This window comes from Centrocercus urophasianus, unplaced genomic scaffold (assembly GCF_019232065.1).
Source record: "Centrocercus urophasianus isolate 14NV4802_14NV808 unplaced genomic scaffold, USGS_Curo_1.0 seq_10, whole genome shotgun sequence".
Classification (NCBI taxonomy): domain Eukaryota; kingdom Metazoa; phylum Chordata; class Aves; order Galliformes; family Phasianidae; genus Centrocercus; species Centrocercus urophasianus.
In genome coordinates this window covers 68301878-68315865 of record NW_024884142.1, presented here as the reverse complement: position 1 = coordinate 68315865, position 13988 = coordinate 68301878, and the positions used below count along the sequence as shown (strand labels likewise).

At 38.6% G+C, this 13988-nt stretch overlaps 1 protein-coding gene across 3 annotated transcripts in view; it reads left to right on the top strand.

Moving 5' to 3' along the window:
• The first annotated feature begins 3225 nt into the window (after positions 1-3225).
• Positions 3226-13988, top strand: part of RGS7 (regulator of G protein signaling 7) — a 212264-nt gene continuing 201501 nt past the window's right edge. For 2 of the 3 annotated variants that reach the window (XM_042827113.1, XM_042827103.1), the window contains exon 1: positions 3235-3312. In XM_042827113.1, the coding sequence (XP_042683047.1) occupies positions 3235-3312 (78 nt within the window). Of the gene's footprint in view, positions 3313-13988 lie in introns of all 3 variants that reach the window. The other variant, XM_042827133.1, reaches the window with a different exon arrangement.

The window sequence follows — 13988 nt, the reverse complement described above, 5'->3', positions numbered from 1 at the left end:
AGGTCTAGATTGTTGCTCTGTCTGCATTTTTGAACAAATTTACTTTAGAACTTGATTTATGATGATTAACTTATTTCCAAAGACAATATCTAAGCCTTGCCCAGCTAGTATGACATTTTCTTTTTTTTTTTCTTTATTTGCGAAATTAATCAGTGTTTGAAGAAAAAGCATGATTAGAGGCAGCACAGCCAAAATTCTACCTCAGCTGGAGATACCCCTGCCTTTATTTATTTTTTTTTAAGAGAGTCTCAGAAAATAAGAGCTTGGAAATACACTGCTTAAGTTAGTCAGCTTTGGGGAGTTTTTCAAAGACATAATACCCACCAAAATCTTTTGTTTATGGCAAGTAGGTGTATTAGAGACATCTTGTAACATCTTTGTGTATGTAGTCCAAGAATTCCAGTACAAAATAATTTTTTGTAGTATTTTTTCACTTGAATTTATTATTAGGTCAGGCAGAGTAAGAATACAAGCATGAGACTTCATTGGAAACTTGCTTATTATTCTTTTTTTACATCCTTTAACACAAATTCTATACCAAGTGTTGGCTGGCCAAGTAAATGGAAGGAACGTGTATAATAAACATTTTTTGTGGTGTTTTTTTTTTCCTCCTCTTCAAATTTGAAGTATATAGTATACAGTTCTTGCTTTTACTCTGAAAGAAAAATTTGAACGAGTGCGGAATAAGAAAGAACATAAGTTTATTTTACTGCCATACAACTATTCTTGATGTATCTTGGAAGATATTTCCCTTGACTGTTGGTACATTTCTGAGCTACTGCAGCGCTGCTTGCTTAAGAAGTGTGTGCTGAATCTAGGGAAATTTTGTTAGGTCATTTCAGCTTTTACTTCTGCTTTCCCTGAAGAACGTTCATATTCATGCTTGGGTTCTGCTCTCTACTCCAGTGTTTATTACAGTGCCATTTTTAATCCTTTCTTTCCTCAGCTTTCAGAGAAGTCCAGATCAGCCCTGTCCTGTCTCCTTTACCATGCAGTGGCCACTGTGACTCACTATTGATGCCTTAGCTTGTCACATTCACTTTTGACTTCAAGATATTTGCAAAGTTTGGAAGAGGAGTTACTAGCTAACAGTAGGTTCTAATGACTACTAGCAGGATGTCATAAACATGAATCTCTTTGAGATGGGAGAAAGGTAGAAAAAATGGAATGATGCAGTAATTGAAATCTCTGTGCTTGACTTGTGCACTTCTAGTAGTGTGCAATCCACAAGGTGAAGTGCAATGTGATTTTTTTTTTTTTTTTTTTTTTTTTCTCCCAAGATCATCCTTGTAATAAGAGATTATGTTTTCAGAAAGGACACCTTGAAATGGAGATACCCAAAGCTAGCCAGTTAGGTGTTTCCTGTTCTTGTGGGTGTTGAGTGCAAGGCATTTCAGTGCTTTTGGAAAATGAAAGCATTCTAATCTATGTGATGAAAAAGCGTGACTTAAGAGACCTTATTTTTTATTTTTATTGTGGTCAGCTCTATGCCTTTGCAAATCAGGCAGTTGCCTGCATACAGCAAAGCAGCCTTGATGGTGTCCTGAGGTGTCCTCGGGACTCCTTCCTGCTGGCTGGAACAGACTCGTTCTCTGCTCCCCCGCTGCTCAGAGGTCTGCAGTGCCACCAGGACACGAGCTCTCCCCAGTTCATCCTGGAAAAAATACGGAAGCTCCCAGGCAGAGGAATGGGCAGATAGATCCCTGTTACTGTCGGGAACTGTGTAAGAAGGAGACAGGTGACATCTGCTTCCCCTTAGTCTTTCAACCCCGACTCCTCTTTTCCTTCGCTAGCCCGCATTTGTCTTCCTGCCCAGCCCTCGGGCCGTCCGATCTCATTTACGGGGGCTACCGCCAGATCCGCAGACAGCTGTAGTTTCTTGGCCGCGGCTTTCGGCGTTGGGCCGCTGCGTGGCGGAGCGGCGGCGGCAGCGCAGCACAGCAGCACCTTTGACGTGCCCGTTCCCCACGTGACGGCCGCTCCATTGCGGGGCGGGCGCTGAGCTGCCGCCGCTCCGCCAGAGCGGGGAGAGCCGCAGCCGCAGCGTGTGTGCGTGCGCGCGTGTGTGTGATGAGCGATCGCCGCGTCCCTCCGCCCGCCGCCGGCTGACACCCCCAGCGCCGGGCGCGCCAGGAGCAGCGGCAGGAGGAGCCGAGGAGCCGCGGCCACCCCGCACTGACCTTGGCCCGGGAGGTAACCGAGCTCCGCGCCCTCCCCGCGGCCGTGCCGAGACCTCTCAGGCGCCGCTGCCGCTGTCCGCGGTGCTGAAAGCGCCGAGCCGCTCTGCCCGCAGGGCTCCCCTGGCCCTTTGCCGCTGGGAGGTGCGGGCACGGCGGGGCAGGCGCCGGGCGGGGCGTGCCGAGGGCGAGATGCGGCTCAGCCCCCATCGGGAGGTCTGGGGAAGGGTTCGGGGGGGCTCCGGGAGGAGATGCTTGGGGCAGAGCTTAGTCCGCCCCGCTCTCCGCAGCCTCCGGTGCCGTCTGTAGATGGAGCACATTCTTACACCTGCGTGCAAAGCCGGAGCTACAGCAGGAGCTGAGCGCTCAGTGCGGCTCCCGGGTGAGCGTGGGGGGGGGGGGGGGGGGGTGGGGGGCGGCGGGGGAGGGCGGGAGGAGCCGGGGCTGGCGGCTCAGACGAGGCTTTGCGGTGAACTCCGGTGAAAGTAGCTGAAAGCAAGCGGGAGCGCGTTGTCGTGTTTTTGTTTGGTGTCGAGAGAAGTTTTTAAGGAGGCTGTTCTTCTCACCGTGTGTTTGAGGGTTGTGGAAGTTGCTTTTGTTCGAGCCGTGAGATTAAGGCAGACCTGAACACAAAGTCTTGGGCCCTGTCAGTTCCCCCTCATCCCCCCCCCCCCCCCAACCTCTGGTCAGGAGGGTGCTGAGCATCCCTGGTTGGAAGTGCATATCTGGAGGGAATGCGTGGGGCGAGGCTCCTCATGATGTGGTGGTTAGTGAGATGTCAGGGAGCTATTTGGAGAGACAATTCATTAATGTCTGAATTAGATTAACATGTTACATTCATTATTTACAGGCAAAAGAGAGTAGTGACAGTAAATGCTGAATTAGCTTCAATGTAAATATCTGTAGCAAAGTTTAGAGCATACACTGAATCTAATAACATCTTGGTATAAAGTCACATCCATTAATCATCAAGGAGGGAAGGAGACCTGAGGAAGTGTCTTACTGAGACCACTTGTACCTTTTACAGCGCACCAAAAGCGGATCAAATCTGTGGGACATGGCACAAGGAAATAATTATGGGCAAAGCAGCAATGGGGTGGCTGATGAATCCCCAAACATGCTGGTGTACAGAAAGGTAAGCTTTGTTTTATGAAATCTGAAGAAGGTGCTTCAGGAAATGGTGACGTCCTGGATTCTTTTGCTTAGCAAGTGAGACCATTGTTTTTACTGTTTCTCTCCACCTTCCTGAAGAGAAGCTACTGCTCTGCTTTGCCATGAATGGAGCAGTGTGATTTCAGGATGCAGTCATCTGATATGAATTTGGAATGTTTTGGCTGCTGACGTTTATGCTACCTAAGGCAGATCAAATGGCTTGTGAGAACTAGATCTATATCTCAGGAACTGCTAGCGACTCTTTTTTATGAAGTGACTAGATTTCTTGTTTTGAACAGCAAATTATATGTGCCTCAACTTTGCATCATCTTCAGAAACCGTTTAGAATTTGAAATCTTCATGTATTTACTTCATTTTATGTATTGAAACATATGGCATGTGATGGTGGTGATGTGTCAGAGTCTGGAAAATGTTGTGGGTTCAAGTATTCACTCGCAAAATCTAGTAGTAAAATGAATGCATGTATTATACTTATCTGCAGTCACCAGAACATAAAACCAGAAAAATTGAAACAAAACACAACATGACAACACAAACGTACACTCTGGGGATTCTCTCTGGAAAGCATTTCTAATGTAGTTATTCTAATGCCATCAATACACAAATTTCCAGATCCTGAGCTCCAACAGTGTGGTTTATATAGCTTCTACACTTTCATTTTTGTTAAAGTAGGTGCTTGGGGATTTTGTGATGGGTTGATACATTATTACTTTTCTTTATTTTAAACTTGATAATTGTGTTTATTATCATGATTTTTTTATTCACTGGGAGAGTGACACATTTTCATAATGCAGAGGAATAGCTGTTCTTGCAAATTGAAATATGTAATTACACAACTACTTGTTTATTCCTAGAATACAGTGCTTTCTAACTTGTTTGTGGTTGTTTCTGTCAGGTGGAAAAATCAATACTTTTTTTCTTAGAGCCTTCAACTTTTCTTTTTGCAATTTAACTGTAATACAAAATATCTGATACATATTCAGATAAATTTTTGAGGTGAACTGAGGTATCGCTGGTAACTGTGATGTTTTTTCCTCAGAAATTATAAAATAGTTTCAAAATGAAGACTGTTACATACTCTATTTTTTCATTCTTATTTTCAAATATGTTGCTGATTTCAGTGAGGTTTCAATGGTATTTTCCATGATTTGCCATTTTGGAAAATTATGCTTTTACACAAATGAGATTTATGAACTTAATCTTAGTTATACATGCGTGTAAGAATAGACAGCTGGAAAAAATACAGTGTACCTCATCACTAACTTCACAAGTGTGTTTCAAAATGAAATAATGTGCATGAATTTATATGTAAAAAACATGCTGTGCAGATATAAAGCAATATAGCGAAACTTATTGTCCTTTATAGGCTTCTGATGTTTTTGAACAGTACCTTTTCATATTTGACATGTACTTCTATGCTGAAAAAATGCCTATTTAGTAGATAGGGGAGGAAAAACCAGAGAAACAGTTTGTCTTCTCCAGTGGTGTGTATGTCTGAGTAGTGGGCTGAGCTTATTATCCATTATATTTAGTCTGACCTTATGCCACAATTTAACACTGCCACTGAGCAGCCTCCAGATTAAAAGGAAAGTTCTGAGGCGAATGACCAAAATGTTGGTGATGCAGGGAAAACTTGAAAATGAGGAGTGGAAATAGGACCTAAGGCCTCATGTAGTCACTCAGTGTCAAATACCTTTTCAGTAAATCAAAGGCATGGGGATGGTATCAATTTGTGTCATCTCCAGTATAACAGTGGTTCTTCTCTTAATGGCAAAGTGCAAGTGGTGTACTGAGTATTAAACTTTCACAAATACTGACCTTCTACAATATTATCTGCCATATTTATTTTTATACACTTAAACATATATATATATATATGTATATATTTGGCGTAGTAAATCAAAAGGGTCATTTAAGATGGTTAGCGTACAAAGAGTATGAACTAAGTAGTCCTTCCTTTGGGAGAACTCAAGAAATAGGCAACAAAATAATAGATAACCTTTACAAAAATCACCTACCTTTTTCTGTAATAAGATATTGGTGTAGGTGAATGTTTTATAAGTTCTGTCTAGAGCATAACAGAAAGATAGGTAGAAGTCATTTCAATTCAGAATATATAATCTCTGAATATCATTCTTTAATAGCAACAACTAAATCATGGGATTCCTTGTAATACATTAGAAAACACAATATGTCTGTCATAGTGTTGGAAATGAAAGTGTTGTGCAGAGTGAACAAGGAACTAGATTTGCTGGCTTCATGAAAACTTTTTTTTTTTTTTTTTTTCCCTTTGGCCAACTGAAAAAGTATTAATAGTTGTTAGAAAAGAAAAAAATAAGTGCTGTTGGCTGGCTTCAGAAGGAAACTAATGCTACTGAAATACACAAATGCTGGAATATTTTCTTGCTGTAGATTATACAGCGTCAACACAGGGATTAGCACAAGTTTTGTGACACGTGTGTCTGCAAGGACTAGGTGAGATACCTCTCTTGTGATAATGAAGAACTGAAATTTGGCCATGATAAATAAAGACAATGCCTTTGGCTATAAAACATGACTTAGTAGTTTTGGTTATTCTTTTAGTTTAACTCCCAGACGCTATCTGAACTAAATACAACCTAAGCTCCGTGTAGTTTCAGACTTGGATTTCCTAAATCCTCATTCTGTCAGGAGTATTTTATAGAAAATGTAAAACCTGCTCTTTACGGAATGACATTTTGGTGTTTGAAAATTAAGTATTTAAAGCTTTGAGTTGTTATAGAGTTATTATTGCACTTTAAGTACATAGAAAAGTATTGACATGTAGGCTCATTTTTTGTTATTTATTTTTATTTTTTTAAAATGTTTTTAGTTTGTCTTTGGTTTGTGATTAGTTACTCATCTGGGAGATTGAAGAAACACAGGTTATTGAAATGCAGGATAGAATATTAAGTGTAGACAACATGTTATAGTTGCCTGTATTCTCAGAGAAAGAAGAGTTTCATTGCATTCTGCTTTCAGAAATGGAATATATTTTATGCTGAATTTTTGAATTAAATATTCTGTGCTTGTCTAATTCTGAATGCTTATTTGACTCTGATAGAAAGGGTAGTAACAAACATAAATAGCTCCTTATATCATTTTTATCCTGACTCTTAAGATGCTTGTATGTCAGCGCTTTTATGCCTTGGGGAATACTTTTTATTTTAATAGAATGTCAGTTGCATTATTCTATTTGGCTATCAGCCTAATTATAAAGTAATGACATGTGACACATCATTAATACTGACATACCTTGGAAAAAGTCCCGATTTTTTTCTGCCAGTAGCCTGAGGCCAACATGAAAAATTTAAAACTCCTGCTTTTACTTCCCCTCCAACAGAGTCCATTTCAGTCAGCACTTAAAAGACATAAGACATTAGAATGCTTGCTCTTTGCTCCTACAGGGATCTTAGATTTCAGCAACACTAATTTAAGGCTGGAAGTTGAGTCTTAAAGACAATACTTCAAATGTAAATGAGGTTTATAATGTGCAGTTTTCCCTAGTTTCAGAGCTTAACTTATCCTGTTTCATCTTCTGTGTGCCACGGATAATTAAATAAGTAGAAGTTGTATTTTGAAGAACCTCATTACAGACATACTGCTGGTCCTTCTAAACCTTTATTTATCTTTCTGTTCTTACTTTTCTTAGTCAAGTATAGGCTGAAAGGATTAAGAGTTCTAATTTGGGAAGTTGATGGTTATTATACTGCTGTCTGAACTAGCTTCATTTGAGAGGTGATAGCCTTATTTTGTAAGGTTGCCCTAGTCTGAGTTCTTGTGATTGAGACTTGGATTCTCTGCTTTCCTCACTGCCCCACATGTTAAGAGCTTTTGCCAAAGCTGATTAGAATTAGTAACAGTTGATGCTTCCAGTATTGTAATGAAGCTACGGAGGTGTTCTTTTGCGTCAATTGTTGAAGGTCATATGCCAGTGCCCCTGTACTGAAAATGCTAAATTTGTGATCTCAGGTACTTCTTAGTTTACCGTCTTCTGATATTCCTGCTAGAAGCTAAGCTTCCCAGGTGTGATGCTTTAAAAATCTTGTTGTAAAAGAGCATTAGAACACTGTTACCAACTTCTAGTAACCATTGTCTTCTGCTTGTATGAGAGATGACTTCCAGTGTTGACTGCATATAATGTGATGCTCTCATGTGGCTTTTATCAAGTGTTCATTTGAAGATTGTTAGAAAAAAAATTATGAGAACTGTATTCCCCAGAGCCTATGAGATCAAGGAAGGACGTAGTAGGTGGGATTTTTTTAAGTGCTGTCACTCAGTTTGATAAGAGAAGAATTGCGCTGATGCACCGTGTTTCTGAATATGCTGTCGCAACTTATGGTTGCATCTTGCTTCCAGTGAAAACTGCAGAGTTTGCTACTACTGTGTTGTAAGTGCAAATGCCAGGGCAGACTAAAGGATGTGAAACGTAGTTTAATTAAAAATAGATGAATATACACAAAATGTAGTTTCTTCTGAGAAGAGTAGTGGTATTGCTGCAGTTAGTGTAGAGTGTGGATGCTGCTTTTGGTTTCATTCTGATTCTCCTAGGTACAGAGTCGACTTTGATATATCCACGTCTATGGACCTCAGGAATTCCAATTGTAAAAATAGCATTTTCCTCCCTATTCAGTGTGAACATCATGGGGATGTTGTCATGTTGTTCTGGAGTGGTTGGTTGCTGTTAAAGTAAAATAGATGGTATGTAGGGGGCATGAACTTGATACTGAAGGGCAGTATATTTACTAGATTCTGTGGAGTGCCTTTCATGTGGTGAAACTACATTTTGTGTTATGGTCTCATCTCTCTTCATACTAATTTTTTCCATTGTATCTTCCTGCTGTGCCACCTGAGGCTCTATCCCATCCTGGAATGCTTACTGTCAATGCTAGCTAGAGCATATATGCTTTGGCATCGTTTGTGATAACAGTGTCATAAAGGAATTGACTGTCTCACAACTATACAAAATCGCCGAAATGCAACCCAAGGAAACTTGATTAAAAATACTTATACTTGAGTCTGCATGTGGCTGGATCTGCAGATGTGACAGGCGCACTTGCTCCATATACTTACTTTGGTGATTCCTGCTGATATTTTTCTTGCTTTCTGTTCTCCTCATTCTTTCACTAGTTGTAGAAACGTATGAAGTGGTTTTGCAGTGAGAAGTTTACTGCTTCATACTGTTCTGAACTTGATGTGCTCGGATCGCTAGCACTGCAGTGTTTTTGTATTTGACAGTAGAATTCTGTGCTACCATGCTACTTCCTTTCTCCATCCCATGTGTGCTGTCTGAAAACTGTATGTGCCTGTTTTGATTGTGTATTGTCATTTTTAGTTTCTTTCCGTTTTGCCTTTGAAGCAGTCTACATTTGTAACTATGGAAACGATGCTATTGACAGCAATGCGCAATTCAAAGTAAGAAATTGTTTGTTCTGGAGTTATGAGTTTTGTTTTCTTCAGAATTGCAACATGCTTTCTAAGTGCAGGATTTTTTTTTTAATGGTTATATGTTGTCATCTGGTACAGGTGAAACATACAAACCGCTCTTCAAATCAATCTGTAAAGGCTGCTAAAAGAGAATAAATTGTTTGTGAAGTCCATTTACAATTGAAATGACAGATGAAACTGTGAAGAAATAAAAAATAAAGTTTGAATGAGGTTGTCATCAGAACATGTCTGTTTAACATAGTATAAAACTTCTCAGGCAAAATGTTGGGGAAGGGATTAAACAGTGGCTGTATAACAAAATACAGTGTAAACATATGGTTTTCAAACATATCTCTGCACAGAGATATCTCTTTTGTAACAGATGCATATGGTTATTCTCTGCGCTACCAGTGAACAAGCTGAGGCATGGCAGTAACACGACAAAGCAGCGGAAAAGCTAGAAATTATTATTATTATTATTATTATTATTATTTTGTGTGTGTGCGTGAAATAGAAAATACAGTTTTCTACAGAAGAGTGAAACATCAGTGCCAAGCTTGCAAAATATTACCTGGAATGTCTCCAATACTTTCCATCATTATTAGCTACTTTATTTAATGAATTACAGCAGCAGGGGGAAGGAGTTGGAAATGTGTGAGCTGAACTGTCTGTGGATCAGAGTTTGGAACTGTAGCTTCATCTGAAGAGAGAACTGCTGGAAGTTTGTGCAGGAAAGCAGGCTGGTCTTAAAAAAAAAAAAAAAAAAAAAAAAAAAAAAAAAAGGTGGTATAGAAACAGCAATAGTGTGGCCCCTCGTAAAGCCATCATAACAGTCAGGAAAGTCTTTTACTAGATAACACATAAACTTCTTAACTGTCAGGGATGAGAGCTTGGCATAAAAAAAAAAAAACAACAAAAAAACCCCCCAAAAAACTACCAAACAAAAAACAATCTGAAACATGGGAGAGAAATGCAACCTGCAATATTTAAATGTCTGTATGTTGCAGCCTGTTAAATTGTTCAAAAATACATTCAGGTAATAAGAAAAAAGTTCAAATGTGTATATTTTAATTAGAACTCAAAATGTTTTTTAAGTTGTGAGAGTTCAGAAGTAATTGTATAACAGGTTTTGTGACAGCATATGTAAGAATTTTATTTTTATTTTTATTTTTCCTTTCAGACTGTTGTTGATCTCCCCAAAATAAGGAGTTGGTCTGTATTGTGAGCATTCAGTTTTTCTTTGAAAAGTGACAGGCTAAACCAACTTGTGTTGAGTATATGTGGTACCTTGTGGTGGGTAGTGTATAATCTTTGGGTTATTTAACCTTCTACAATTGGGGCCCATTTTGAGCTTACATGCGTACCTCTGAATGCTTCATTCTTCAGATGCTGCTACGGTTTTCTTTCAATTTATTTGCATATGTGTATACAAATGTGTTTATGTATCTCTGCAGCTCTGAAAAGCTCCTTTATTTCTGAGGTGAACAGGGCATTGCTCTTGCTTTTTCTTACTTTTACTACCAGCTTTTCCTTCAAGTTGTGATACTGCTGTTGATGAATTAGAAACTGGAGAAATGACATCATAATGTATGTTTCATCTGCCTTTGCCATAGGAGATATTTAAGTCCATTGCTTGTTTTTCAAGTATTTTACCATTATTGGGCTATTAATTAATTAGGGTCATCTTTGCTAACCTCTAAATGGAATTTGAAGTGTAGTTGATCTTTAGTGTTACTCACATCAGAAGGTGAAGGGTTTGTCATGTTGTGTTCAAACAAAAGATGTGGTGATTTCATTTTGAAAAACCTTAAGCAAGATCTGAATAGATCCTGGCCTGACAGAAATATACCCTTGACATACTTCTTCTCAGATTCTTGCATAGTTTTGTGAGAAGATGTTCCTGAGAATTGCATTTCAGGTAAAATGAGAATTTTGAAAATGTCAGCTCTTCTGCATCATTTCTGCTGCAGTTTGTTTTTCTTCTTCCTTTGACTTATGGAAATCCCATTCAGCCAACATAATGTGTAGTTGTAGAGAGGAAGGTTTGCTCCACAGAAAAAGAGATATCAAGTTCAGTGCAGTTCAGATGTGCAAGGATCATCTAGCTGGAAGTGAAAATTTCTTCCTTCGAGGACCAAAGAAATATTTTCTTTCTATTCCATTTATTATTGGTGTAGGGAAGAAAAAAAAAAAAAAAAAAAAAGCTTGTAGCCTTCGTGGAAATTATTTTTGGAAGGAATATTATACCAACCAAACACTTCTTTTGTAATATGATTGAGTCATAATTGACCAAAATTGCATAAACATGAATGGGAAGATTGGTTTAGTGAGCATATAAAAGTGTAGTAGTCTTCAGTGTCTCGTACGTATAAGGTAACATATTGTACCTTTCCTTCCACGCTGTTGAAATGAACTGCACATATTTGTCTATACAATTCATTCCACCTGTATATGCATTGCAACAGAAATAAATCAGTATTTCCTTGCTCTCTGGGATTCTGTTTTCAGTACTAAAGTATTTTGTAGAGCTGTTATTCAAAGTGCCCTAAATTCTGGTGGAAAAACATAGTTTTTTCTGAACTACTTTTTATTTCAGGATGAATAAGCAGTTTACTGAATGCCTTTTAAAAGAAAGACATTAGGGCTTCTTAACACCTACACTTCTCTGAATTACAGACTGTAAAATATATAAATCTGTGAATTAGATTCTGCCCTCAGGTACAGTTTCACTGTAGCTCTTGATATCAGTGGGAGCCATACATTGCATTTGATTATAGAATCAGTATCAATATAGAAGAATGGCAAAGCTCAATAAAAACATCTCCCCCTCAAAATTACATAACCTCGAGGTGTTTTATGGTAAGAATTCTCATCATGTGGCATGCTTTTGTCTGTATGCAGTGCAATATCTGGAACATCTCATGGCTGTACCATGATGTTGGCATACTTGGTGATACGGGTGAGAAATGTTTGGTCTGAAGAATAAACTCAGTATTGTAAAACGGGATGACTTCTTAGTAGCGAGTGTAGAACTTAATGTATGAATTAATGCTGTCATAGAGGGCCACGCTGAGGTTTCTCTATGGGTAGAATAGTTTATTAAAATAAAAGCTGTGTCATCTGTAATATAGATAATCTATACTATAATTAAACTTGATGCTATTCTGTGAAGTTTAACTGTTCATTTTCTACAGAGTACCCTAAATTTATCAAAGTACAAATTAGATACTAAAGTACTATTATCACAGGAATTCTACTTTTAGCTATATAGAACAAGAGTTCTACCCAGCTGCTCACAGTATTACTAGATTTCAAATGTCTCCATTTTTTTCATAGTTACTAAGCAACCACAAATCTCATTCAAGTTGCTAAGAGGTAAAGTTTTTTAGTAACTTTTCGTGTAACTTTTTAGTAACAAATTGTGTCTCTTGTGCTACCTAAATCAAGCTTGGAGGGGGGAGAAATAAGGTTCTGGTTCCTGAGGTTAAAAGTACCAAACAGTGTCCATCGGAAGGGAAGAACCATATTAATGCTCATGAGGCTAAAACATTTGTTTGGTGTCCTAAAAAAGAGGAGAAATGCTTTTCTTCCTAATACATAATCTACATCTGCATTTTTTACTTTCAAAGATTCAATCTTTGATCAGTTAATACACTCCTTGGTAGGGGCTCTTCACGTCTCTCTTGTAGGTCCTCTTTAAATACTGGAATTTCCAATTTTTGAGCAATTATTCTATTGCTGAACTGTTCTTGCGATCTGAACTACTTTGTTACATTCATTGTGAACAAAAATAGTTCTGATCTTACTTTCTCTTTACCAGCAATTCCACTAATGTTAAAATTAAATTTGGATCTTTAAGTGCATATTCAGATAATACTAAATACACTGTTGTTCTCCTTCAGGTGATGTTTGTTGTTTGTGTCTCATTCAGATGTATATCCAGATAAAAAGTGTGCAGATGATCTATTACTATAATTTCATTTTTATTTTTGTATTTATCTGATTTGATGGATTGTAGCTGTCATCACATGAACCTTTTTGACAGAAACTCAGGAGCACAGTTGATCAGGAAGGCCATAACCAGCTGTATTGTCTCTGGGATTCTTTTGTTTTATGTATTAATTTTTTATTTAATTGTTTTTGCTCTCTAGAAATTAAGGGATAGCTTTGATTCCAGTATGTTGGAGTTGGAGTCCTTTCTAGTTCTGTATTCTGGTGTTCAGGAGCTGTCATTTTAAGCTATGGAAAATAAGGTGTCCTACAGCTATGAACTTGTAAGTCTAGATTGGTTCTGTCTTCCCAAGTTGCAAAGACAACAATGGATGCTGAGATTTCAGTTTACACTGGAAGGATGTTACACAGGATCATGTACGCATTTTTAAGTTTCTTTGATTGGTCTTCCATTTATTTATTTAAACATGTTGAGAAACTACTTTTCACGCTTTGACTTTGAACTGAAATTCTGCTCTTTTGAGTCCTGTGTTTCTTGAGCTAGATGATTTTATGATGCTTGGTTTCTCTCAGAAGTGTTAAAAGACTTGGAGTAAATTCAAGGAAAAAGAAAATCGGCAAGTGAAGCATTGAAGGGAAAATATTTAGCATTTCATCATTTTGTCACTTGCAGAGTGTTCATGAGCCATACCAGGGTTGAGTGAGGCCAGCATGAATCTGCAGGTGTTTTTGGAAATAATGCTGGAGCTTCACTAGGTGGTGCTCTTCCCCCTGGGTAGTGAACAAACATTGCACTGTGGTTCTGGCAGGGTTTCTGTTGAGGAAGAATGGAGTACTGGCTCATAAACTATGTCTTCCATGGTAGGTGTTGGTGTTGATGTCCTGGTGAAACTGCTAAAAGCACCAAAGATAAACTAGATCAGTTAATTCTTTCTGCAGTTACTAGGGTGGAAAGCCTTTACTATAATCATGAGTTCATCAACCAACCTAAGAACTGGAGCTTATTACCTGCACTTATTAAACATAAGAGATTGTTGGGATTTAGTCTTCTGCTAGCAAGCTGAAAATATAATTTCTGTGCATTAAATTCTGCACTCTTAAGTGTAAAAGGAAGATGGCTAAGAGATTTGGGGAGACTACTCAGTAGAGGCTGAGACCAGGTAACTTTCATCTATTTCTTTCCTGAGCATGGAATGGTCTTTGCCTCTTGTTCAGAATAATGTGTCAGGATCACCAAGTGGA